This window comes from Cucurbitaria berberidis, assembly GCF_010015615.1.
Source record: "Cucurbitaria berberidis CBS 394.84 unplaced genomic scaffold K460scaffold_5, whole genome shotgun sequence".
Classification (NCBI taxonomy): domain Eukaryota; kingdom Fungi; phylum Ascomycota; class Dothideomycetes; order Pleosporales; family Cucurbitariaceae; genus Cucurbitaria; species Cucurbitaria berberidis.
In genome coordinates, this window is record NW_024468939.1 from 3,173,583 (window position 1) to 3,200,655 (window position 27,073).

General features: G+C 50.3%; 3 protein-coding genes across 3 annotated transcripts; 2 read left to right on the forward strand and 1 right to left on the reverse strand.

Moving 5' to 3' along the window:
* Window positions 1-577: 577 nt before the first annotated feature.
* Window positions 578-17,208, reverse strand: K460DRAFT_187670 (uncharacterized protein). Its single transcript, XM_040927096.1, has 3 exons — window positions 12,934-17,208; window positions 922-12,884; window positions 578-863 (listed from the first exon to the last, which is right to left on the reverse strand). The coding sequence occupies exons 1-3, from the start codon at window positions 17,003-17,005 to the stop codon at window positions 720-722; spliced, it is 16,179 nt and encodes a 5,392-aa protein (XP_040785114.1). The 5' UTR covers window positions 17,006-17,208; the 3' UTR covers window positions 578-719.
* A 912-nt stretch (window positions 17,209-18,120) lies between these two features.
* K460DRAFT_370522 (P-loop containing nucleoside triphosphate hydrolase protein) lies at window positions 18,121-23,527 on the forward strand. The gene is made up of 10 exons (XM_040934179.1): window positions 18,121-18,795; window positions 18,859-19,237; window positions 19,313-19,956; window positions 20,015-20,434; window positions 20,522-20,973; window positions 21,046-21,737; window positions 21,838-22,187; window positions 22,263-22,306; window positions 22,369-22,500; window positions 22,663-23,527. The coding sequence occupies exons 1-10, from the start codon at window positions 18,438-18,440 to the stop codon at window positions 23,149-23,151; spliced, it is 3,960 nt and encodes a 1,319-aa protein (XP_040785115.1). The 5' UTR covers window positions 18,121-18,437; the 3' UTR covers window positions 23,152-23,527.
* Window positions 23,528-24,788: 1,261 nt separating this feature from the next.
* On the forward strand, window positions 24,789-26,484 carry K460DRAFT_359142 (L-ornithine 5-monooxygenase (L-ornithine N(5)-oxygenase); the record flags this gene model as incomplete). Its single annotated transcript, XM_040932172.1, has 3 exons — window positions 24,789-25,705; window positions 25,758-26,304; window positions 26,362-26,484. 3 exons carry the CDS (start codon window positions 24,789-24,791, stop codon window positions 26,482-26,484), a joined length of 1,587 nt encoding a protein of 528 aa, XP_040785116.1.
* Between the last annotated feature and the right edge of the window lie 589 nt (window positions 26,485-27,073).

Genomic DNA, 27,073 nt, shown 5'->3' on the forward strand with positions numbered 1-27,073 from the left:
TATCAGCCCACTGCAACGAGACTTGGTAAGGAACGGGCTGTCGAGCCGTCGATGTTTGTGCGCCTTGTGCCTGGTTCAGCGATGACTGTCATGACTGCTTCGCGCCAAGGGCTTGTGAAGCGCGTAGTCCTTAGTTACTCTCCTCACTACCACATTGCTGGAGATTCAAAACTGTCACAGGCGCCTTGCTTGCTCGGGTGTATTTAAGATGTTGAGTAGGTCAAGGGGCGAGTAATCGTTTGGGAGCTTAACCGAGTCCAAGCTTTGATCCTTCCGAGACCCGACGCTACTGTAGCGCCTTACCAAATACTCCGCATGCGCGAAGACTTTGACAAGCCATATAGCAATTTTGACTTGACTTAAAGGGGAGTTCCCCGGTAGATTAGGATAACCATTCGAGCAGAATACTTCCTGTCTTTCTTGACAGTTCCTCATACAGAGCCGGTAATCGTGAAATCAGAATGCGCCTCTCGGTTGCAGGAGTGAATATTAAATAGGCTATCCACCCAGAGCTTCAGCAAATTATAGGGGCAGTATTGGTATACATAGGAAGCATATACACCGAAAGAGTTTTTAGAGTCAGAAGAACTCGTAGAGTGACCGTAAAACTACTTGAAAACATGATAAATGCTGCCTGCAGCATCCCTCTGAACGCCTCGCCAATGCGAAAACCCATCACTCCTTTCCCCCCAAACTCCAGACGCCATCGCTTTTTGGGCTCAATCCAGTTTGATACTGGTCAAGGCATACTTGAGCTCCTCCAGGAGGCTTTTCCCTTGCTCCAAGCTCAGCAGGTTCGTTGGCGTGAAAACGCCTATATCCAAAGACCCGTTGCGGACGGCAGCCTCAATGTTGATCGCATACTATAAACACGTTAGCTATTGTTCCAATTGCCTGTAGAAAATATAGACCGTGGCATACCAGATATGCATCGCTGACGCGCTCGTTGTGAAGTCCAGAAGGCACCTCTGAACTCTTGTCTTCAATTTCTGAGACCCGGCAGACTGCTTGCTCCCACTGCTTGACTAAATTGATCTTGATATCATTCTCGCCACTGATAAGTTTTTGCTCTTCGTCGTTTGGAAGAGTGAGGAAGTTGACAAAGGTATCGACTTTAACGCCTGTCCACTCGCTAATCTCGAAGAGGCTCGCGGCGGCGTTCACTGGCTTGCTGATCTCTTGAAGGTCACGCTGGATTTGGATCGCTACAGCTACGAGATCCTGTTCCTTTGATGTCGTCACCCGAAGTGGAAGTATATTCACCGTAGGAACAGCAGCTGATGCGATGTTCTCGACAGGAAGCGAGCGATTTGCGAGGTACACTCCAATGAATACGTCCTCACCAATAGCAGTGCCTGTCATGGTGGCATAACACCTTGCATATGAGGCGAGGAAGAGCGATTGGATCGAGATACCATGTGTACGAGCAAGTGCGTCCAACCCGGATGTTGGAACGTACCCCGGATTGAAGATTTCCACCTTGGCCTTTGTTGCTGCAAACAATTGAGACAGGTGCTGTTGCTTTGAAGACTTGAGGTACTTCTTCCAGAATGATTGACGGTCGTTGCGCTTGGCCGCGATAGAGGAGGCAGCTATAAGCTTGTTGAATGTGTCGTTTGGTGAGGGTGCAGCGATGTTGTTGCAGAGATCCTGAAACTGCGCCATCACAAGAGGCAAGCTAACACCGTCGTACAGCGCATGGTGGATCCTAAGCCCAATATTCCAGCCATTCGATGTTTGTGAGACCAGTAGATGTGCCCATGGCTGCCTTGGAGCGAGCCTACTGATAGTATCGCTAATTTGATCTTCGTCGAGCCCAGTGATGTTTGTTGCAGAGGCGTCTGATTCTCGTAATACTACCTGCACGTAGGGCGTATGCTCGTTCTTGGTAGGAACGAAACATGTCCGCAGAATCGGATTCGCCGACACCAGGTCTTGCCACAACTTGAGAAGTTCTTCGAAATTAACTGATCCTTGGAGCTCGTAGGAGAAGTTGGGATACAAGTTGGTATCCTTCCCACTGAGCCACATCGACAAAGTATACAGTTGTCCAGCGGTTATCGGTAACACGTCTGAAACGTTGGTGTCCTTTATATCCGCTCGATAGCAGATGTCCGCACGATCAAGATCCTTTAGGGCTTCGTTGAGGGCAGCTGCATAGTCACCATTTTCCTCTCTAGGATCAATCATTCGTGTATCAACCAACTTGGCCATCTTTTCGACCGTGCCCGCTTGAAGCATCTCTCCAACACTGAGGACTATGTTCTGTTTGCGAAGAAGCGACGAAACTTTGATCGCGCTAATGGAGTCTAGGCCGACGTGGAAGATGCTCATGTCTTTCGTAATCTCGTCTTCAGGCGTTCTGGAAACAGCAGCCAGGACCGCACGAATTCTGCGTGCGGTTTGTGATTCTGGCTCGCTTTCGGTATCCGTGGGTTGGCCGATTGATGTGCCGTTAGTAATGCGAGCATCTTGTTGTTTCTCCTCGAATGCGCGCAGGCCGTAGACAGATGTGCCCTGCGACGTAACCTCGATCACAGGGGCTTCCGGTTGACTAATAATGTGTCGCAGCACATCGTCCAGCTGGTCCAGTAATTCTTGTGCCCCTCCTTCCGAAAACACATCATCCTTCACGGCGCACCGCCATATCAGCTGGTCTTTCACCAGCTCCATTTCCACGCAAACCAAATACTCGACATCGCTATGCCCCTCAATGCTCGTATAGAGCTTCTGCCCTTTGCTTTCCCCCCCGTCTAAACTCTTCTGATATATGAACAAAGTTTCGGCCAGTTTGCCATCAAAGCTTGCCAGGGACCAAGCTTTGCGAAGCGGGAAGTGCTGCCACTTTTTGATGCTTGTGAAGTTGTCCTGAACATAGCGCAACATGTCGTTTCCAGTCCCGTGCAGCACTGTACGTATCGCGACAGTGTTCATTGTGGGAAATAGTAGCTGCGAACTTTTGTCATCGTCACGACCTAGGAGGACAGAACCGAACGTCACGTCTAGAGACTGCGTATACGATGCTAGTACCAAAGCGAAGACCGTCTGTCCAAGCGTTTGCAAGGATATGTCACTCTTCCTAGCAAAGGACGAGACATCGCTGAGAAGCGCCTGGCTGCCTTTCTGGTGGCGATGCGCATGTCCCTTATTGTCACTGGAATCTTTCGGTCGACGAGGAAAGGGGCTAGGTTTGGCGCCTGAGAGAAAGTCTTGCCAGAATGATGTAGCATTTGAATCGGATGCTGATAGAATCTCCGCCAACGAGAGCTCGTAGCTTGGTCGAGGTGTGTAGTGGTCGTGATAAGCGTCATGAACATCGGAGTGCAGCAAACTAAGAGACCAGCCATCGTAGAGGGCATGTGCGATTGACAGGACAAGATAGACGTGTGTGGGTGCCTCAACTACCATGACATGAAATAGAGGCTCATGTAGACCAAGATTGATCGCATCATTGCGGAGCCTTTCGAACACCTCAGGAAAGTCGGGGTCGTTCTCCACTTTGGTCCGTGACCAGAAGTCATGGGGCTGTTTGTGGACGATCTGTATGAAAGAGGCGTCTAGACTGGGATCCTGCACTTCCACGAAAGAAGTGCGCAAGATTGGCGACTTTACAACGACCTGGGTCCAGGCATCTTGTAGCGTGTCGAGGTTGGTGCTAGGATCCAGCTTCAGCACATCGTAGTTGTAGTACCTCGTATACTCGGATGCGATCATTTCGGCGACCATGGCTTCTTGCAGAGGCGTCAGAGGGAAAATATCCTCGAAATTGCTGGTATCGAAGTCGCTTTGATCGAGGTAACCATTGAGGTTATGCTTGTCAAGATATATGTCTACATCGATAGAGCTTTCGCCTTGCTGCGTCTCATCGCCTAAGATGTTCGGGACCATTTTCGCGATGGTGAGGCCACGCATGATACCGCTGACCGGAAGTTCAACGTTGCGTTTCTTGAGCTTTGACGATAGCTTGATTGCGTCGATACTGTCAAGGCCAAGCTCAAAGATGGACGTTGTTTCGTTAATATCCTCAACCGCAACGCCAGAGAGACCAGCAATCTCTTCCTTGATTTTGATGGCATTTTCCGTCCAACTGAAATCTGTTGTGCCATTGATCCCGTTCATCGGATGCTTCTCTCCAGATGTTCCGTTCATCATAGTGCCGTTTAGCATGACAGGTAGCTCCAACATGGCCGCTGGATCTGCCAAAACCTGTCGCAGTGCTTCCTCAAATTGGTCGAGGAGTTCGAGCGAGGTTTTCTGATTCGAAATGTGCCCCTGTGAGACCAATGTCAAGCTGAAGTGATCGTCTGCCTTCTGCTCAATCTCGAACGCGAGAGGGTAGTCTGCAATGGCGCCCCCATCGAACACCTCCCAACTATCGTTTTTCGCCCACTCTTCCCCGCCTGTTCCCACCTGGTAGACGAAAAGATTGTCGAAGAGTGGCTGGCTTGGACTCCTCTTACACCACTTCATGATGTCTCTTAGTGGAGTGTGCTGGTACGGATGAGCAGCTGTGTTGAACTCATGCACCCCTTTGATGATATCAGCCCAGGTTTGGCCGCTTTGGAGACTCTGCTGATACGGGATGGTGTTGAACATTGGCCCCATGATGCGATCCGCATCCACAAGGTCCATACTGCGACCTGAGACGATTACACCTGTTGTTACTGTTCCCTTGACGTATTTTTGAAGAACACTGTGCCAGCAAGCCTGAGCGATAGCTTGAGGTGTAACACCAAGTTTGCGCCTGATGGTGTCGAAGGATGTCAACGCATGTAACTCTCGTGTGACAATGACGGTATCTTCGCTTGGGTTGTCGACAAGGATAGGAAACGGCCTGAAATTCATGTCTGACAGCTGTTCCCGCCAGAAGGTCTTTGCGCCGTCGATCACCCGCAACGGACCGTGAGCGAGGGCAGAGTGGAACGATGGTCCACGGTTGTCGAGCTTTCGTCCGTTATAGGCATCCCAAATCGATCTGAACATGAGTCCAATGCTATTGCCATCATACAATCCATGGAAAATGTGAACTACGAGGAGCTTGTGGGTCGGTGTTGTAACTAAAACGACTTGGAACGGCTGTAGGAGTTCGGTGTGATTGAGCGGTAGCCAATTCTGCCTCAGCCGATCCACACAGCTGGTCACAGACTCATGCTTGGTGAGGGTTTGTAGTGACCAAGCAAGAGGGATCCCTTGTAGTACTGCCTGAACGTAGCCGTCTTCCGTGTTTGCGAACACGGTTCGCAAGATCTGGGTTGACGCAAACACGCTCTCCCAGGCTGCCTGAAGCCTTTCTTCGTTGACATTGCCATTCAGTTGGAACTGAAAACTATTGAAGTAAAGGCCATTATCGCTTTCCAGATATCGTGCGATCATGCCTTGCTGGAGGGGTGTACATGGCGCCAGTGCCTCGATCGTTGATGGGTCGATCGAAAGAGAATGAGCGACCGTTCGCCTGTGACGATGCTGGATCGCGGTAATAGCCTGTTGTGCTGCGAGTATCGAACCACGATCACTTTGGATAGTGCCCTTGCTCGTAAAAGCCTTGGAGAGTCGGCGAATGGTAGGGCACCTCATTACCACTGACGCGGTTACGTTCGCAAAGCCTGCCTGCTTCATTGCCCTTGACAAACCAATCACGGATATAGAATCCATACCCAGCTCGAAGAAGCTGGTATCTTTACTGATCGAATCCTCGGCTACATCTAGGTTCTCCTTGAGCACCTGGCGAAGTTCCCTGTCTTGCTCTGACCAAACGTCCGCATCTCGTCCGTTCGATGTGATTGACAGCCTTTGCAAATCGCTAGCTGATAAGGCATCGTAGATCTCTCTTAGCTTTCTTGCATCTGCCTTGTTGTTGACGTTCAGGGGCATGGACGTAAGCGGAATAAAATGCGTCGGAACCATATAGGGTGGTAGCTTCTCTTGACATGCTTCCTTCGCACTAGTTGTACCGCTTGCGGTGTCTAGTAGAACCTTGGGTGGACCGCCCGTTCTTCTTCCCAGAACCATGAATGAGACAAGCTGCTCCTTTTGCTGGTTGGCGTGCTTGAGTACCAGCGTTGCAACGTCCGATATGTCATCTCCGGCTTGCATGACAACCGAGTTGATCTCGCCAACCTCTAGTCGTTGTCCGCGCAACTTGACTTGGTCGTCCGCACGACCTAGAAAGTCGAATGCACCGTCGTACAGGAGTCTCACTAGATCGCCGGTTCGATACACGCGCTCTTCAAAACGTTGCAGGTACGGAAATCGTTCCTCAGTCAGGTCAGGACGGTTGAGGTAACCTTGCCCAACGAGTTTGCCTGAGACACACAGCTCGCCAACACCGCCTCGAAGCACGGGGACGTCTGAACCAGGCTGCAGCACAAAAGATCCCACGTTGTCGAACTGTGGACCGATGTTGGAAGGTTTACCATTAGCGGGCACGCGAGGGTACATCGTAACGCCGATCGTCGCTTCAGTCGGGCCATAGCCGTTGTAGATCACATCCGTTGGGCCCCACACGTCTAATATCTCTTGCTTCAGGCTCTCGCCTCCAGTAATAAAGACCCCTTTACAAAGACTTGGTACGTCATCGGGGTGTAGTAACTGGGCAAGACTAGGTGTCAGGTCGATATGCGTAATGCCCATAGTCCTGATTGAAACTGCTAAATCTTCAAAGATGAGATCTCGGGGCGCTGATACAACGCAGATACCAACAGCCCAGCTCCAGTATTGTTCAAGCACAGAAACGTCGAAATGGAAGGATGCGAATTGTAGCCACCGCGACTCTGCGTCCCAATGTCCGGCGAACAAGCGTTGGAAGGCGAGGAGAGCTTGTACAGCATTCTCATGCGTCAATATGCATCCTTTGGGCGTACCAGTGGTACCACTGGTATATAAGCAGTAGCTGCGATCCTGAGGCCCGACCTTCTTGTTTTGTAAGGGGGCGTTCTTGGACATTGAATGCACCGCAACCTTATCCAGGTTCAGAACTAGTAAATCCACGCTCTCCTTGAATCGAGCGGATTGGGTTGACATTGAAAGAACGGCCCGAGCCTGAGAGTCCTTGATAATGAAGGCTTGACGTGCAGCGGGCGCTCCGGGATCGATTGCGACGAAAGCACACCCTGCCTTCAAGATGCCCAACATTGCGAAAGAAGCCTCTGGACACTTTTCAAAGCACACCCCGATTAGGTTGCCTGGCTGAATGCCATGGGTGATAAGGAGGTTTGCAATTTTGTTCCCTTCAGCATCGAGCTCCGCGTACGTCCACTTTTGACTCCAGAGAGCGCCATTAGGTCGTGCACGAACAAATTCAAAAGCGAGGCGCTGTGGGTGCTTCGTTACGCTAAGCTCGACCAGCTCATGTAACAGGCTAGCTTCTGAAGGCAAACACGGCTCTTTCGCCGGATTGATAGAGTAGAGCTTTGGATCGAATGAAGGTTCGAGCGTGGGAGATGTTGCAGGAAAGATGAAGCGCTCCATCAAATGGTCGATCTGTTCGAGGATTAAACCAGCCTGTTCCCTTGGTATGACGTGCGGCAAGAAGGTAATTCGATATTCCAGATAACCATTCTTAGGCTCTAATTCGATGGATACCGGGTATTCGATTGTTCCTTGTTCATCAACTACCCTCCAAGGACATTCCTGGTTCTTGTTGTCGGAAAGTTTTTGATAGGCGAAAATGGAATCGAATAGAGGCTCATTCGGGTAGCCCATCAGTTTCTGTATGTCATTAAGTGGAGTAAACTGATATCTTTGGACCTCAGCATTCAGCTGCATGACTGCATCAAGCATCTCTTTGCTCTCCTCGGCTACCGTACATACAAAAGGCACGGTGTTAATGCAAGGGAAGACGGCATCTTCAGCAGCCTCAAAGTTGCGGCCCGAAAGTACTACTCCGCAGGTGACTGATCTCTCTCCGGTGTATGCGGATAAAAGGCAAAGCCAGCTCGCAATACCGGCGGCCTGGAGTGTGATGTTTCCTAGTTGGCATCCCTTTTCTAGCTCAGGTAAAGGCCGTGCTGACTGTTTCGTAAATACTACTGAAGGCTTGGGGTCGTATCGCAAAGGCGCTAGATTGGGAAAACGGCATGGACTGCCTTTCTTCCCGAGCTGCATCCAGAAGCTTTCTGCACCCTTGGTGTCGTCGTAATTTGAACAGAGAATGTGATCAATGACTGGGATCAAGCTGATTGGTGTCGAGAGAGATTGGCCCTGGTAGAGAGCCGTGACATCATTGAAAATAGACTGAAGACTTTGTGCGTCAAAAAGTCCATGGAACATGCCAATGTCGAGGTATACTTTTGATCCATCTGAAACAACTCGTAATGCCCAGGGCGGCGAATGAAGCTTTCTCAAAGCTCTGTCCTGTAGCGTTCGTAGCCAATCGTTGGTTGTTTCAATCCGGTCGTTCTCTTGCGTTGTGTCGCTCCAAGGTAGATTGACAGCTTCTGGATTATATTGAATCATGAGAAAAGCATGGTGAGTGTCCTTGACGTGAGCAAAACCGGTTCGTAACATGGCATGGCGTTTCATCACCGCGGTCCATGCATCTTTCAGGTTTTCGAGGTTTGCGTTGGATTCTAATTGCAAGCGCAGATAGTTCATATAAGTGGCTCCCTCTTTCGCAATGAACAGCGAAATCATACCCTTTTGAAGAGGGGTACAGGGCCGGATGGCCTCGACATTCTCTCCATTGATATCGCATGCTATCAGCACCAGTGCTTTGTGCTTTTGTTCGAAAGCATTGAAGTCGAACTGTAAAGCTGTCGGTATCACTGAAGGTATTGGTTGATCAATGCATGCTGCAATCGCAGTGCAAGTCATATGTTTCATGACATCCGCAGCATCCACGCTATGGCCTTGTCTGCGCAGGGTAGCAGCAACTTGGACTGCGCTGATGCTATCAAGGCCAAGTTGGTACATTGACGTGGTTGGTAGTATGTCTTCTGGTAATGTTTTCGATAGTCGTGCGAATATATCCCGAACTTGATTCTCAAGTTCAGTCCAGTGATGAACTGAACCATGCTCAGCAGTCCCGTTCGGAAGTGGCTTCACTTCTGCTGCTTCGCAAAAGTTCCTTGTTAAAGCCGTCTTGTCAATCTTGCCAGCCATCGATCGTGGTATACTTTTAACAAAGAGGAAGAACTGAGGCACCATGTACGACGGAAGGCGTTTGCTGGCACGCTCTCTCAGCGCGTGTTGGATCTCGGCATGTTCACTCTCATCGATCTCTCGATTCGCGACGAGGAACGCTACAAGCTGCTCCTTCGCTGTTGCATCTTTCTTCAAGATCTGCGTAACAACAGTTGTAACATCAGGATGAGAGTCTTGAAGCACATGATTAACCTCGCCCAGCTCGACTCTTAGTCCTCGAATTTTAACCTGGTCATCTACACGGCCAACAAATTCAAATTTACCGTCGCCTAACATTCGGACCATGTCGCCGCTCTTATAGAATCTCTGCCCACATCGAGAGACAAAAGTCTCCTCTGTAAGCTGAGATTTGCCTAGGTAGCATCGCGCTAGCTGTGCACCTCCGATGTACAATTCTCCGATGCTCAGTAGTGGTAATGGTCGGTCGCCTAGTGGAGGGAAGACAGCGAAAGAGGTCGTTGCAAAGGGCTTTCCGATGACAGAAGTGCTAACACTTTCTTTCACTGGAAACATTGTCGTGCAGAAGGCAGCCTCAGTTGGCCCGTAGGAGTTGAAACTCGCGCTACCCCATTCCTTCACGATCTCGACTGACATGACTTCGCCGATGCAGTACAGCCATGTAACTCTAGGTAGCTCAGATCTTTTTAGCGACACGGCAACAGAAGGCGTGAGATCCAGTAAATCGACATGGAGAGTGTTGATGACCTTTGGCAGCTCATTCAGCATCTCCCTTTGCTCTGCGGCACAAAGAGTGAAGCCCAAGGTCCAAGCGAGGAAACAATCGAAGTAGCACATGTCGAAAGTAATTGCTGCGTATTGAAGGAGCCTTGAGGAAGAATTCCACGGAACAATCGACCTGGAGCTTTCAATAGTTTGACAAGGAGCGCGATGTTCCATGCTGACGGCTTTCGGAACTCCTGTTGAGCCACTAGTGAAAAGACAATAGGCCAAGTTCGAGTTCTTGAAACCTAGGATGGGAGGGGTGAGTTTGGAGCTGTGATCGATGCTTTCTACTTGAATCATTTGCGCTTCAGTGCAGACTTTCGGGACTGCCTGATCTTTAGAACAGAGGACCACTTTCGCTTCCAACTCTGTGAACATGAACTTCTTTCGTGCTTCCGGAAGATCAGGGTGCACGGGGGCGAACGCAGCACCAGCCTTGAGAACACCTAGGATGCTGGCGTAAAATTGGGGGCATTTCGGCATGTATATGGGGACGATCTCTTCCAGCCCCACGTGGTGATCCATCAGGGCATGCGCAATGTCGTTAGCTTTTTCATTCAGTGTTTTAAATGACCACACCGTTTTTGTTCCGTCTGCATGCAGAAAGTCTAGCGCGATAGCATCCGGCTGATGCAATGCGTTTCGCTCGAATCCAGAATGCAAAAAGCTTGCGTGAGTGTCGAAGGGCTGGAAGTTGGTGTTGGACTCCGCCCGAAGATGGCTCGGAAATCCCACAGTATCATTAGCAGGTGCCTGAGGAAACTTAATCGAGGTCGAAAGACTGTTGTCGAAAGTTTCGGCAACGATCTTGGCATCCGCATCCGAGAGTAAAGAGGTCTGGTAGTGGAGGACTAACGTCAAGGTATCTTTGATCTGGTCTTGGAGCACCTCACAGACTATCGGCAGATCCATCTCACCCAAATCCTGCTCAAGTGTCCAAATAGAATCGTCTAGTGGCTTACCCGGCTGCTGGAGGATGACAAGGGTATCGAATAGATGGCCACCGTCCTTGAGCACAAGGTTTTGAATCCGACGGAGAGGCGTCAATTGAAACGCCAGTGATTCGACATTGAAATCGTGGACTAGGCTGGTCAAGGTCGAGTTTTTTTCGTGGAAGTCGAACTTAACACGAATAGGCAAGGTGTTGAAGCATGGTGCAACAAGGCGTTCTAGGCTATCACCGGGCAAAGTGCGCCCACTCACAACATTTCCGAAACATATGTCGTTCTCCCCGGTATAGTAATGCAGCAGTTTAGCCCACGCAGTCTGTACTACCGAAAGCAGTGAGATGGATGCGCTCTTACAAGCTTGACGCACCTCACTAAGAGGTATCTGCAAACACCTGGTGACAGAAGCTGGACCGGGTCGGAGTATGGTAGCTTGGCCAGTAAGATTAGGGAAAAACGTCGGTTCGCAGTCCTTGAAAGATTCAGTCCAGTATTGATCAGCTTTGATAAAGTCCTGGGAAAGCATATGCTGCAAGTAGACGTTGTAAGATATTGGAGGTGAAAGTTCGCGTCCGGAGTAAGAGTCTTGTATCTCCTGGAGAATTGTTTCAATAGCAATGCCGTCGTATAGTGCGTGATGGCAACAAAACAACAATTCAGTGGAGGTGTCTTCGTGGGCAAGAGCGAGAAAGACGGGTGGTTTGTTGGTCTCGAGAAGGGTCCTCATAACCTCATTGGTGCGTGATCGCACATCGGCTTGTAAATCCTGATGGTGCCAGAGGACTTCATTCTCGTTTAGGACGACTTGGGCGAAAGCGTACGACGGATCCTCTGTCGATATGAAAGCCGTGCGAAGGATTTCATGCCGTCGAGTCATAAGCGCCCAGCAATCTTGTAGACGAGACACATCTCCCTTGATGTCAAATATCATCACGTTACAGTATGCCGATGCCGACGATGACTGTCCGCTAGATAGCATAGCTTCTTGAAGTGGCGTGCATGGTAGAACCTTTTCCACTTGTTTACCCCTTTTATCGTAAAGCGAACGAATCTGAGCAATCTGGTCCGGTTCCAATACACAGGTGGGATCTACTGCAGAAACTCCAGTCAAGGGCCTGGGTGATATGCCTGTATCTTTGACTGACGCTAGACGGGCTATAGTTGGATTTTTGAGAACCATAGATACGGCAACGTCGCCCAAATCTGCCGCCCTGAGAGAGTTGCAGAAGCTTATGGCCGATATGGAGTCGAGTCCCAAGCTGAAAAAGGAAGACGTTCTACGAATCTCGCTTAGAGGCAAGTCAAGCGCTCGGGCTAGAACTGCGGTAGCCCTATTCTCCCATTCTGAAGACGGATCAGCCACTTCATCAGTATCTTGTGGCTCGGTGGTATGGATCAGTGCGCCTTCTGGCAAGCTTTCTAGCATGCTGTGAAGAAGCCGCTTATTAATCTTAGCCTGTGCCGTCATCGGAATGCGCGATATGGGGAGGACGTGTGAGGGGACCATATACGAAGGAAGCCGATGCGACAAGGACGTGAACAACTCCACGATCACGGTTCGAAACTCTTCGGGCTGTAAAAGTTCTACTGAATCCATGGTAAGCCCAGTAGGTACCCAAAAGTTGACTAGGGCCTTTGCTGTGTTGGGGAGCGACACGAGAAGAGTCACACAATCCTGGACTCTGTTGTGATCGAGGATAGCAGATGTAATCTCTCCAAGCTCGACCCGCTGCCCGCGAATCTTTACTTGATCGTCCAAACGACCAGAGAAGAGGATGGAATCATCGCCGAGGAGTATGCCCATATCTCCTGATCGATAAATCCGCCCGTACGAAGGATGCTCAATGATTTTGGTGGCGTTTAACTCCGGTCTGTTGAGATAGCCTCGAAAGACCTGCGCTCCACCAAAGCAGAGTTCCCCAATGGCACCACGTGGAAGGATGAATTCGCTATCCGGGTCTAGCACAAACGCTGAAGTGTTGTCAAAAGGCGGGCCAATATTGTTGATCTCATCCGTGGGAGTGACCGACGCATTAACAGTACAAATGTTGGTGGTCTCGGAGGGACCATAGCCTGCATATTCTTTTAGCTCGTACGTATGGAGTGGATTGGCTATTTTTACCTTGATACAAGCCTTTGCCTGCCCATCTTCTGCGAACGCGTTCTGTTAAGGCTTCTCCAGCAGTCACAAGGAACTCCACCTTTGGCACATTCTCCGGGTCCACTAGTGCTGCAACGGTCGGTGTAAGGCTGAGGTGCGTGACACCTAAGCGATTAATTGCAGCTTCCAAGTCCCGGAACAAATCGTCTTTACTAGCTGTGCACAAGCACATGCCGACGTGCCAGGAAAAGAAGATCTCGAAGACGGAAACATCAAAAGCTTGTGAGCAAGCCTGGAGCATCTTTGAATCCTCCGAGAATGGATATATACTTGCGAGATACTCTAGGTTGCTCATCAAATTGTCCTGTGTCACGAGAACACCCTTAGGTGTGCCAGTGCTTCCACTTGTGAAGACGGCATAGGCGACGTGCGAGCCGTTGTATGGAGTTCTTAAGGCTTCATCAGAATAGCATGAAAGATCGACAGAGTCCAAGTCTATAATCTTAGTGGAAAGACCTTGTCGAAAAGAAGCCGAGATTGCAGACTCGCTAACGCAAATCGCGACGTTAGCGTCGCCTAGAATCGTGTGTATTCTATCAAGAGGGGTATCGGGAACCAGAGGTAAGTAGCCCGAGCCAAGTTTCAGTATGGCGAGGATAGCGACGTAGAAGTCAACGGATTTCTCCATAATGACACCCACTAGCTGATCTTGGCCAACGCCGTGTTCCGAAAGAACTCGAGCAAACTGGTTTGCACGGGAATTTAACGCGCTGTATGTGAGTGAGTTCTTGATCTCCATAACGCCGTTAACAATATGACCGAAAGCAACTGCCTCTTTTTCTGGAGATTTCATAGCCCACACCTCAACTGCGTACGATGGTCCATTTGGAATAGACTTTTGACGAGGTTCGGGATTGGCGATGGAGCAAGAGTTGTTGGTAAAACACTTGCTAATCTCAGACACCTTGCAGTTGGTATCCTGAAGGAATAAATGAACGACCTCGTCAATATGTCGCGACAAGTATTTGACCTGGTCCTCAGGAATCTTCGATGGATCGAAAATGGTGCGAAACGATATATAGTCCTGGTGAGGTTCAAATTCGAGCGTGATCGTGTACTCCAGATCATCTGCACTATCGACAATCTTCGCGGCAGTCGATGATTCAACGATGGGATTCAAGGTCTGTTGCCACACAAATAGTACCTCAAATAAACGCGTCCCTGGCGGCACATTTGTCACCCTTGCTATTTCACGCAGGGGCAAGGAGCAATGTTGCAAGCCATCTCGGTTGAGATTCTGTATTTTGTGCAAGATGTCTTGAACGCGAGAGAGGTGTCGAAAGTCCAAACGAAATGGAAGTGAAGCTATGCAAGGACCAAGGATATCTTCGACGCCGGACACAGGGATTGTTCTGCCCGAAGTAACATTACCAAGTACTACATCAGTCGAGCCCATGTAAAGTGACAAAACGTATGCAGCCGCTGCCTGAAAGAACACTTGGGGGTTAATCGCAAGCTCCTTGGCGCGTTCGAATAATGTATCGACGCTGATCGCGGAGCGTCCAGAAACAGCACGAACGCCTGTACTGTGAATTATTTTTCCATTGTAGTTCGGAAGAGACACAGGGACGTGATCATAAAGCAGGCTAGCCCAGTACTCCTTGGCGCTTTTGTCTTCGCTCGCTCGTTGTTCGCGTGTGTAGTATTGAACAATATCCCGATATTGCGGCCGCTTCATAGCTCGCTCTTCGCGCAAAAGCTTGTCGAGATCCTGAAGTAAAAGGTCAAACGACCATCCGTCGTACAAGGCATGGTGTATCTGGAAAAGGAGTCGTGCCTTCTGGGGACCTGTCTTCACTTGAACGCTTAGGGGGCGTAATAGCGACTCGTCAGACCCTAAAGAGTAAGCTTTGGAAAAAGCGGCTACCTCTTGGATTTGAGAGTCCTTCAAACTCTTCCACACAAGCTGAACGAACGTCCCCGTATGTTGGACTGTAGAATGAAAGCCAGTACGTAGAATCTCGTTGGCCTGAGCGAGAGATCGAAGTACATCCTGGATCTGGTCATATGCGCGCGAAACTGGAAGCTCGATCTCGATCCAGTTGCAGTAGGCACTAGGCCTAGCTGTTGTTTCTGCAAGCATGGCTTCCTGCAACGGAGTGCATGGAAGAACCTGAGCAATCTCTGCACGCCAGCGCTTGAGTTCAGGATGCTCGGGTTGTTTTGAGTTGCCAGGCAGAACCTCTGGTGTGTTCTCAAAGCTTGTCGTGCTTTCGCAGTTTCTACAAAAGGCAATGAGATCACCAAGGGTGGTCGCCATTAATATATCGATCGCACCAAGCTTGTAACCCTCTTGGCGTAGAGCTGATGCTATGCGAATAGCCTGGAGCGAGTCCAGCCCGGCAGATGCAAGAGTTGAACTCATTTCCAGATTGCGCGTCGTATGTTTCCGGAGTATACGAGAAACAGCAGAACCCACGCGATCGTCTGTATCTGATACGGAAGTGCCATTGCAATGAAGCGTGCGCAGATAATTCGACCCCAATGCCTTCTTATCTATTTTGCCTGATGGGAGCTGCGGTATGCTGGATACGAACACTACGTCTGATGGGACCATGAAACTTGGGAGCCAACGTTTGCAGGTTTCAAGGATGTCTGCGCGGGAGAGTTTGCGGTAGTCAGTAGCGCAAAAGGCGACTAGAACTTCTTCGATAACCATGACCGCAGCCGTGTGACAAGCATCGATCTTCATGATGATATTTTCGATTTCGCCAAGCTCAACCCTTTGACCTCTCAATTTGACTTGGCCCGCAACAACACGCCCCAAACATTCCAGGCTCCCGTCGCCACGCACTTTTGCTCGATCGCCTGTCCGATATAAGCGACCATAATCCGGGTGGTCGATGAAGGATGTTGCGGTCAGCTCTGGACGATTAAGATACTCTTGGGCGATTTGTGGGCCTCCAACAACAAGCTCACCCACCTGGCCTATTGGAAGAACCTCGTAGTTAACTGCAACATCGCCTTCGTGAGATGGAGCGACTATGAAGACCGAGACCGTGTCAAGCGGTGTCCCTATTGTGCCAGTGGATGAAGATGCCGAAAACTGTGGCTGCAAGGTGCAGTGAATTGCCGCTTCCGTGGGTCCGTACATGGCCCACAACATGCTCTCCTTGCTCTCGTTCCCGCCATACTCATCAACAACATGTTGAGTAAGCATCTCGCCGATGGTGAGTAATAGTTTCAAGTTAGGCACGCTTGACCGACCACGAAGAAGATTGCTCACAACTGTCGGCGTGAGTTCGGCGGCATCCACTTCAAGGACATTGATGATCCTTGGAAGATCTTCAATCATTTGGGCGCGTGTACATCCTACCAGGGTTCGTCCGCGAAACCATGGGAAGAAGATTTCGAAGATCGACACGTCAAACGTAGGGGCGGCAAACTGAAGAAAGCGAGCAAAGTCTGGAATGTGACGATCGTGGGCCAAGAGACTCTGGGTCACGGCTCGATGTGACACGCTCACAGCCTTGGGTAGTCCAGTGGAACCACTAGTATACAGGACATAGGCCAGGTTGTTGTGGCCTACTCGTGGTAACTGAGGAAGTGGTTCATCGTCGCGCTCAGAAAGCTCAACGTCAGCAAGCATTGCTCGGATGCCTGTATATGCTCGTATCTTCTCGCCCCATGTCGACGTGGTGATTATTAGATCTGCCGAAACATCCTGAAGAACAAAATTGAGTCGCTCCGCAGGCGTGTCGAGATTCAGGGGACAGAATGCTTTCCCTGCCTTTAGAATTGCTAACAAAACAATGTAGAGCTCGGGACACTGTGGTAAAAAGACCGGAATGATTGGCGAGGCACTTTCGAGCTTTGCCAGGATTCTAGTGATCTTGCCAGCGAGAGTATCGCTCAAGGCGTGCAGTGTCTGGTAGCACAACGTCCGTCGTTTCGAACCATTTTCCAGGAAGTTGATAGCGGGTCTGTCAGAGCAAGCTCGTACTAGGTCGTGTAGCAGACTTGGGCCTTCGATCACTGAAGGATGTCTATTCAGGATGGATAGCTCAAGACTTGGTTGGCTGATTTGGAGCATTTTGTTTGCTGCGAATTAGGAGGTCAAGGAGCTGATGGAAGTAGTGCACCAAAAGTAACTGTGCCAACAAGCCACAACAATATGTCAGGAAGACTTGGACAAGGTCAAATCTGACGAAGTTGCTTGTTCGGCCTCTATACTTGAAGACGTGAAAAATATAGGCTCCTCTAGTACATCTAAGTGATGAGAAACTACGGGGCACTGATTGGTCGGCGAGCTTGGAGTACCTTCAGGCGAGTATGTGTAAGGCTGGTATACACGTGAGGACGGGTCCTATCACCTCGTAGCGCGACACACTCGATGACGGGATGGACGTGCAGTCTTTCGTTGAAAGTGCCCAACGCAGTGGCAATATCGCAGCATTGGGCAAAGGTCGAAATGGGGGCGGGATCAGGTAGCAGCGCGAATGGCCCGACAGTCAGCGTTTGAGGCGCAAGATGGCTTGAAAAGAAGAGTTGATTGTTGCTTCCCGCGCGATGCTCTGCGCGTCGTTGGCAGGCGCAGCGTCATGCATCCTCCCGTTGGTAGTAGTGGTGGTGTCATTCATCGATCGTGGAGTCTATGACCGGCACCTATCATCCAGATCTTATCAGATTTCTGCGGCAGGCAGGCAGGCAGCAACCTCACTCACTCTGAGGGGAAGAAAAAATTGATTCGATAAAGCGAAGCTCCACCATAACAACTGCTAGCTTCGAGACGCTCTGCGCGATACGGCAGGTGCAGCGATGGTGCGAACGGGCACCACTGGACGCCTCCAATGACGACAAGCCTGTCCCTTGAAACTCGACGGGTCTGCGTTCCTCGCCCCACGCTGACTGCGGATTCTGTTTGTCAAGCGCAAAGAAATCGCGTGTGGCGTCGTCGAAGCTGGCTCCAACGCGTTCTCTGGCGTGCGACTTCGGCATTCGGTCCCAAGACAGGTGGGCGGGCGGAGAAGAGGGCGCATGTGAAGCCGGCGCACACTGGGGCCAGTGCCGAGATATGCGCGGCCTCGGGGTACTGTCATCTGATAATTCTTTTATATGGGGCTACAGCGGATCAGATAACCTTGAACCCATCTCCTGGCCGCTAGTCTGTGGAGGGGAGGACCTAAAGAGCACTCTCAGCCCTTTCAAGATTCCCAATCGACCTCGGGCAACTTCACACGCTTCTGAGCCACACAACCCACTGGCTACACCAGTGTTTGCTCATACTGTCCATCTAGTGTTCACGGTTGAATCTTTTCATGAATAGATTAGAAACTGGTAGGAGCCGTGGATCGGGGGTGGCGCCAAGATTGGCTAAGCCTCGTCAGGAACGCTCCTGCCATCATTACAGGTAGCTCCAACGCGACTCAGAACCTTCAACACCTTCTCCATGGTCTCTTCTCTTACTCCAACGAGCACTCGTCGCGACCCCCTTTCTTCCAAGGTTTTGCTGCACCGCTGAGACCATGCAAACCCAAGCGACGCCTCGCGTGACGCCAAGCGCTTCCATCCCATATTCCGACGACGATACAAGCTCCGAGAGTCAACCTCTTCTCGACTCTGACGACGACCATGGGGAAGATCAGATTTCTATCCGCCACAGCATGCAATGGGACCGACGCGTCGAGCCGTCCTTGGCGACTGTGCAACCACAAGCCTGGCAAGGCGTGGCGGCCTTTCGCCAGCAATTCATTCGACAGATCTTGGGTCTCAATCCATTCAAAACCTCGTACTTCACACTCTACAGATCACTGAGTGATACTGAATCGAGAATCATTCTTGCGCTAGGCATTCTGCTGGCCGTGACTGCGGGCGTTCCACTTCGTACGCAACCATAATGAACAAACCACATGTGACATGTACACTAACTTCACACCCAAATATTAGCTCTCATTGGTGTTATTTTTGGCAAGATTATCAACAACTTTCCGCCCACACAAGATGAGTTGAGGAGTCTATTGTCCCGTCTCATGGCGGTGGCAGTTGGCTACTTTGTCGTTACTTGGGGATGGGCTGTCTGCTGGGCTGTAATTGGTGAACGCGTTAGCCGGAGAACTCGAGAGAACCTCCTTTACCGGGCCCTGGGCATGGACATGACATACTTTGACACTATTTCGCCCGACATGTCGAGCGTTCTTACCGAGAAGACGCAAACCATCCAACTTGGTACCTCGGAGAAAGTCGGTTTGTTCATCGCTTCAATAAGCTATTTTATATCAGCTTTTACGGTGGGCTTCGTACTCAATCCAAGGCTCACTGCTGTCATGTAAGAGAGTCCTGTCATTCTAGTCACACGTGTGGAGTAGGCTACATAAAAAGGTGGCGTTGCTAATTATTTTAGGTTTGTAACTGTAATACCATCGATGGCCTGTGTAGTATATTTCGGAACCAAGTCAATCTCTAAATTCTCCCGACAGGCTACAGTGTACACTGAGAAAGCTGCTTCTGTTGCAGAGAGTGCTATTAGGGCAGTTCAGATCGTCCAAGCCTTCGGGCTGTTTAAGCAGCTCAGCGAAGAGCATGTTAGCCATCTACGATCCGCGTTGCGGGTTGGAATCAAGAAAAGCATTGCTGGGGCTCTCATGCTTGGCTCGGTCTATTTCATTGCATACGCGACGAACGCACTTGCGTTTTGGTACGGAGATCACCTACGGAATGGCAGCGCTGAAGCAGGCACCATATATGCCGTTGTTTTCCTCATTCTGGACGCGTCTTTCGTGGTTGGTTCATTTGGACCTTTCATTCAGACTTTCGCAATGGCTGCAGCTGCTAACGAAACCATTCTGGGAATCTTAGATCACCCACCAACCGATATCGACGTCTACTCAACCAAAGGAAAGCTTGTCGATCAATCATACTTCCAAAGGGAGATCGTGTTTTCAGAGGTTTCTTTTGTTTACCCTGCTCGACCCACTGTTCGAATTCTCGACAATCTTAACTTAAAAATCGCGCCTGGGCAAGTAACGGGCCTTGTTGGCCCATCCGGTTAGTAACGTCGTTGTACGAGCTGCGTATGAGACATACTAACTTTACATATCAAAAGGCTCCGGAAAATCAACCATTTCCTTGCTGCTCCTGCGACTTTACGACCCTACATATGGCACGATTTCGCTCGGTCATGATCCACTGAAGGTTTTCAACGTCCACAGTCTACGTTCTCACATTGCGCTTGTCACACAAAATCCAGTGCTCTTTACTGGAACTATCCTCGACAATATTAAGCACGGTTTGCCATATGGTGACCAACTATCCGAAGAAGAGGTCCTCGCAAGATGCGAGGCAGCGGCTGCAGAAGCTCACTGTGAATTCTTGGGCCGCCTCCCTGATGGAATCTATACCAAAGTTGGCTCAGGGCCTGATTCCCAGCTCTCCGGGGGACAGAAGCAGCGTATTACGCTTGCACGTGCCTTAGTCGGGAATCCGTCTCTACTCCTATTAGACGAGTTTACCAGTGCCATGGACGGTATGTATGAATATGCCTCTGATTGTGGTTTTGGATACTGCACCCGAAATATTCCGAAATAATTTACTGACTAGACGCTACCTTTAGGTACGAGCGAGGCTATAGTACTAGAGAACCTGAGGCGTTCTTCGGCAGCTACTGGCCGAACAACGATCATAATCGCCCACCGTCTTGCAACTGTGAAAGATGCCGACCGCATTATCGTGATGAAAGACGGGGTTGTTGTAGAGGAAGGAGGTCACGAACCCCTTATCAAAGCCAACGGTGTTTATGCGGAACTTATAAGAGCCCAACAATTTGACAAAAAGCGACAGCCGTCTGCTGCATCCTCTATACGGTCTCGCCTATACAAGGAAAACGATTCTACCGAGAGCCACAAGACCGAGTCCCAGACTGGAGAGAGTTCACCAGCAAGCAGCGAGCAAAAGAGCGCCATGGAGTTGATATCGAGAACGGTAGCCATGAGTCGGCATGAGACACCGGCTATTGTCATTGGTCTTTTCTCTTCGATCCTTAGCGGAGGCGTTATTATCGGAGAGGTAAGTACACCATAAAGCATATACTGGACAATCAACTGCGGAAATTCGAACGTTTACTGACAGATGTATCAGGCACTCATATTCGGAAACCTCGTCGAACTTTTAAACAATACGACGAAATCTGGCCAGCTCACATTACGTGTGTCGTTTTTCTGTCTGATGTTCTTCGTACTCGCTATCATTGCCCTATTGTCTCACTGCTGCGGCAAGACAGCTTTTGGTATTGTCTCAGAGAATCTAGCTTTGCGTGTTCGAGATATCTCATTTCGCACGATCCTTCAACAGGATATAGCTTGGTTCTCTAAACCCGGACATTCACATCACGCTCTCATGTCACGGCTCAATATGGACAGCGGCAGTATCAGTGGACTCTCTGGCGTCATACTCGGCACTATATTCTCTATTACAACCTCTGTCCTTGGCGGCATAATTTTGGCTCACATAGTAGCCTGGAAGATCGCCATAGTGTTACTAGCAGCCGTTCCGGTCATGCTCGTTGCGGGTTTCCTGCGCCTCCGCATCCTAGCTATAGCGGAAGAACACCACCAGACAGCGTACAACGACGCGGCAGCTCTAGCCTCTGAGGCTACATCTTCTATGCAGATCGTTGCATCCTTTGGACTGGAATCTTACTTTCTCGAAAGGTACCGTGAAGCGATCCGCCAACCCTATGAGGAACACTTCAAATTTAGCGTACTTGGCAACATTTTATTCGCCTTTTCCCTCTCAGTAACGTATTTTGTGTACTCCCTAGCATACTGGTGGTAAGTGCCACGTTACAGTCTCTATTGGTTTTCTTTGGCTTTCACGGCAGTAGCTACGCTCCAAAATCTATGTGAAGACACCCACTGACAAATCTCGTAGGGGTTCTAGACAAGTTCGGAATGGGTCTTACAGTCAACGAGACTTCTTCATCGTTTTGCCTGCCCTCCTCTTCTCCGCTCAAGCAGCTGGCCAACTGTTTAGCTTAGCGCCGGAGGTGACTAGAGCGAAGGCTGCTGCAGAAAGCGTTTTCTCTTTACACGATGAGAAGCCAACGATAATCACGGAATCTCCAGACCCGAGTGCCGCGCCCCCAACGAATGGGGACGCCTTGCTTCCAAACGCCTCAGCCTCTTATGGAACCTTCGGTATAAGAGGCGAGCTCGAATTCCGCGGAGTCAGTCTCTACTATGAAAGTCGGCCGGAGCTTCCTGCACTGAATAACGTTTCCTGTACGTAAGCTTGCGGTTCACTCTGTTAAACCTTCTCAGCAGGTACTGGAATACTGACTCCTCTGCCACCTCTAGTTCTCATAAGGCAGGGTGAATACGTGGCCTTTGTTGGCCGTTCGGTAAGATCCTAACGTACGAACTGGCAAACATACACACTAATTTCGTACTTCCAATATTGTAGGGAGCAGGAAAGTCTAGTACCATTCACTTGATCGAGAGATTTTTCGATCCTACCCTAGGACAGGTGTTTTTGGATGGTCAAGATATACGCAAAGAGGCCGTAGGGAATCACCGGGCTCGCTTAGCGCTTGTGGTATGTCATCTCGAAGACCCCGATCATGTCGCCTTCCTACTTCAATCGCCAATGATGATCAAACCGCATTTCGACCATGTCATGAATTGGTCCAGCGCGCTGATCACGCAACCCGTCGTTGGGACCTAATTCTCCGCATGAGTATCGCTGACAATATACTAGGAGCAAGAGCCCGATCTCTTCCCTGGGACGGTCAAGTTCAACATTGGCCTCGGTAGCCGGCCAGGAGCCCATGTTAGCATCGAAGACATCATGCGAGTTGCAAAGGAATGTGAATTGCACGATTTCATCATGAGTCTCCCTGAGGGTTATGACACCGAAGTTGGCGCACATGGTTCGAAGCTTTCGGGAGGCCAACGACAGCGGCTTGCCATTGCGAGAGCACTCATACGAGACCCAGAGATACTGCTTCTTGACGAGGCCACCTCTCAACTTGACGCAAACACAGAACAATCGATTCGCAGAGCCATAGCAGCTGCGTCGAAAGGTCGAACTACAATCATGATCGCACATCGATTGGCGAGTGTACAACATGCGGATCGTATCTTTGTATTCGACGCTGGCCGGGTAGTGGCACAAGGGAACCACGATGAGCTTGTAGCCATGGGCGGTATATATGCCGCTATGGTCGCTGCACAAGAGCTGGATTGAAACGTTGATTTAACACGCCGACTTAGAGGGTACTTGAAGACTTATTTAGATTTTAGTTAGGGAGGTTTAGAGTTCGTTGGGCCCACGCAGCCTCCGGCCTGCTGTTCATTTTAGGCATCTGTATAGAAGAGGCTCACTTGAGTGTGTCATTCATAATATCTCCTCCTTCATCTGGAAGGAGGTTCCGGTATCCAGCTTCCTTCATGGCCCTTAGCGAAGCTAAGCGGTGGGGTTCTATTTATTGATCTCGCACTCGGCCTGGCTACATGCATCGCATTAACGTCCAGCTTTTAGTGAGATTATTTTCCCTGTCATATACCTCTGCGAAACACACCGTACTGCCGATTATATTCTAATGAAATTGATGCTGGACTGGGATCTTAAAATCGAATCCGCTTTATGCTACAGAGCTATCTCCTTTGCGGGGTCAAATGCTGTGTATCCTTCACGAGGTGGGCCCCGCGCGCGTGGTGTCATCCGCGTCAGCCCGAGGATATGTCTGTCACAACCTTGCAAAACCCCAACGCTGCGACTTTCTCCGTCCTCATCAGCAGGTTCTCAGGCGACTGGTCAACTAGCGCAAGGCCCCATGAATGAACGAGTCGGAGATATTATTGCAGCTCAATCGTCATCGACCACCAGTCTACCCGCTAAGATGATGTATGTGTAATGGATCAGCGGTTGCGGCCAAGCATGGTATCAACGCCGAAATGACCTGCATGTGTAGGGTTGTGGTGATCAGCACGCATCTAGAAGATCAAAGTTTTCATCTGATTAGATTGAAATGGGTTACGCCGACATCGCTCCGAGGTTGTTCCTAGCCCGCCAAGCTGCCATCGAGCCACACCATCCCACGCTTGACATGGCATCTGCAGTAATCGACACAACCTAGGTAAGCGTAGCGGGCGAGCGAGAAAATTTTGCTTGCGTCATGACTGTGCTTTTTCCCTCGAGCCGCCGTGTCGAAACCTTTCCTCCGACCTCGTTATCTGATCTGATTAGATTGATGATGATCCCTTGTGCGTTTCTAGGATGCCACGGCGCCATTAGTACACAATAAATGCGCACGCCTCTTGGAACGGGCCGTAAGCGTAAGGGTCTAATGACGAACGCGCATCGAGCCATCTTCTCACGAGCGTCGGAGACTTCCTAGGTCGACATGGGCTCACTGATCGCAAGTAACAAGAGACCGGGTCCTCCTGGACAGGCACACACGTAGTGGATGCCGTCACTTTTCCCCATATCATAGGGCTGGCAGCCCTACTGATTGTTTCATTGCTCAAGAAGTCAGTGTCTGTTCTTCTCTTCCTCAGACTCGTCGACATTGGTAGGTTTGATACTCATTCCTTTGTGTCTTTTACTTGGTCCGAGTGTAGACGTCATTGTTCATCGCAGAGCAGCTGACAGTTTTTTTTTTTTGGCAGACAGCAATACTCCTCGGAACAGTTTCTCTATTAGCTTCGCGAAAAAGCACCTGTTATTGTCTCAGTGACAAGTCGCAGGTATCTGAGTACGTACCATTCCATCCAATTGCGTGAGGCGGATTAACAAACAACATCTTGCCTATTAAAGCCGCCATACTAATGCTAACACCGGTAGACATTACCTCGCCACTTTTACAACCTCTATCCTCCAGTATGAGTCCTCACGCCGAAATCTCGTCAAGTTCGTCTGATGGCCCTGCGCCTGCGGTGCAAAAAGCTTTTGGGGGCTTCCTCTCCAATGATTTGGAAGAGAGCCTTCCCGCATTCGAGAACCGATCGCATCTTCGATATACCCCTGAAGAGGAGCTGCACGATCTGATTTGCGTTGGTTTTGGACCAGCATCGTTAGCCATTGGTGTTGCTCTTCATGATGCCCTAGATGGCACAGATCCATCGCTCGTGGATGTACCAGGACTTCAGAGCAGACCACCACGCGTTGCATTCTTAGAGAAGCAATCTCAGTTTGCATGGCATGCAGGCATGCTTCTGCCGGGTGCGAAGATGCAGATCACCTTCATGAAAGACATGGCAACTATGAGGAACCCGCGAAGCGAGTTCACATTCATCAACTATCTACACCAAAAGGACCGCCTTATCGAGTTCGCCAACCTCAACACTTTCCTACCCGCAAGAGTAGAGTATGAGGATTACATGAAGTGGTGCGCAAGTTGGTTTGAGGAGGTGGTGTCATATGACCAGGAGGTCATCAGTGTTATGCCTGAGAAATCGGCTAGCGGCGAGATCGCCACCTTCAGCGTTGTCTCGCGCAACAACCAGACTGGCAAAACTGAGTCGCGGAGAACTAAGCATGTTGTCATCGCGACTGGTGGTAGACCGAACATCCCGAAGCCATTCCCCACGAACCATCCCAAGGTGGTTCACTCTTCAAAGTTCTCATACATTTCCAGGGAGATTCTCACGGACTTCAAGGCGCCGTACAAGGTGGCGGTGATTGGCAACGGCCAAAGTGCGGCTGAGATCTTTGACTTTCTGCATGCGAACTATCCCAACTCACAGACGCGGTTGATGATCAAGGGGGGTGCTCTGCGACCAAGTGATGACTCGCCTTTGTTAGTATAATCAGTGCGCGATTCAACAAACAAAGTGACTAACTTTAGGCAGTGTCAACGAGATCTTCAACCCAAGCCGTGTGGACTGCACATTTAGCCGTGAACCCACGCTCCGAAGCGCGACGCTGGTCGAGGACAAGGGCACCAACTACGGCGTAGTCCGCCTGAACCTCTTGGAGCATATTTACGAGACACTGTACATGCAACGGATACGCTACGGCAACTCACCAGAAGAAGAAAGCCAGTGGCCGCACAGGATCCTCCCCTATCGACGCGTCGTCGATGTGGAAGATTCCCCCGTCCAGAAAGGTGGTATTCGTCTAAAAGTTCGTGACCAAAGTCCGCTGTACTTCTCCGAAGTACCTGGTGCAGAGGAGCAGACCGAGATTTTCGACGTCGATGCCGTCTTCGTGGCCACGGGATACTTCCGCGACCTTCACGAGACGCTCCTGAAAGACGCCCGGCACCTTATGCCCGGCGGCGACCTCAAGGACGCGAAGTGGCAAGTTCAGAGGGATTACAAGGTGAACTTTGAGAACAAGAAAGTTAGCGATGAGGCGGGCGTGTGGTTACAGGGATGCTGTGAGACAACACATGGTGTAAGTTCTGCTCTATCCACTGTTTTTGGTCCGCCACGATGCTAATATATTTGACAGTTGAGTGATACCCTCTTGTCCATTCTTGCAAGCCGGGGAGGAGAGGTTGTTCGAGCGGTCTTCGAGAAGCAGCCTAAATGGGACAATGCTGATGTTTTGGGCGGATTTGAGGAGCGTGTGTAACCGAAGTTGGGTTCCAAGGCGTGTGGGCAGCAGAAGTGACAAGTTTGCAAGCGCTTCGTGATATAGAGCAGAGAGCAATATGGCAGTAGAAACAATTTCGATTCCATGTTCAGTCCTACGTTTCTCTAAAACTACAAGTCTAGAGCTGTGCTTTGTGGAGCCGGAGAATCTGAGACGGACTCGAGGCGTACTAGGACGCCTACAGTAGGTACAAGCTGAACTGGAGCACGCCACCAACCTTTTATGGCGCGGCGGGCTGACTAAATGATCCACTTCTGTGTTGCAGCGGCTATCTAGAATAGAAAACTATGTCTAGACGAGTTCGGGAGTTGACAATCTGCCCGTGTAGATAGAGAGGTGAAGCTGGAGTGCTGGGCTCTGCATCGGTCGGCTTCTAACCCAATACGGCGAGCCAACGGAAGACCAGCCCAATGTTCATCACCAACTTCATCGCTGACCCCAGAGACCATTTTTCCCCCTAGCATCCCCTCTCGCCCTGCGAATTGCCCTCTCCCGCGCCGTCAATCGCCGCAGCTCTCGCCCTGCCGGCCCCTTGCTGCTGCGACCGCGCAAAGCAGCCGCCGACACA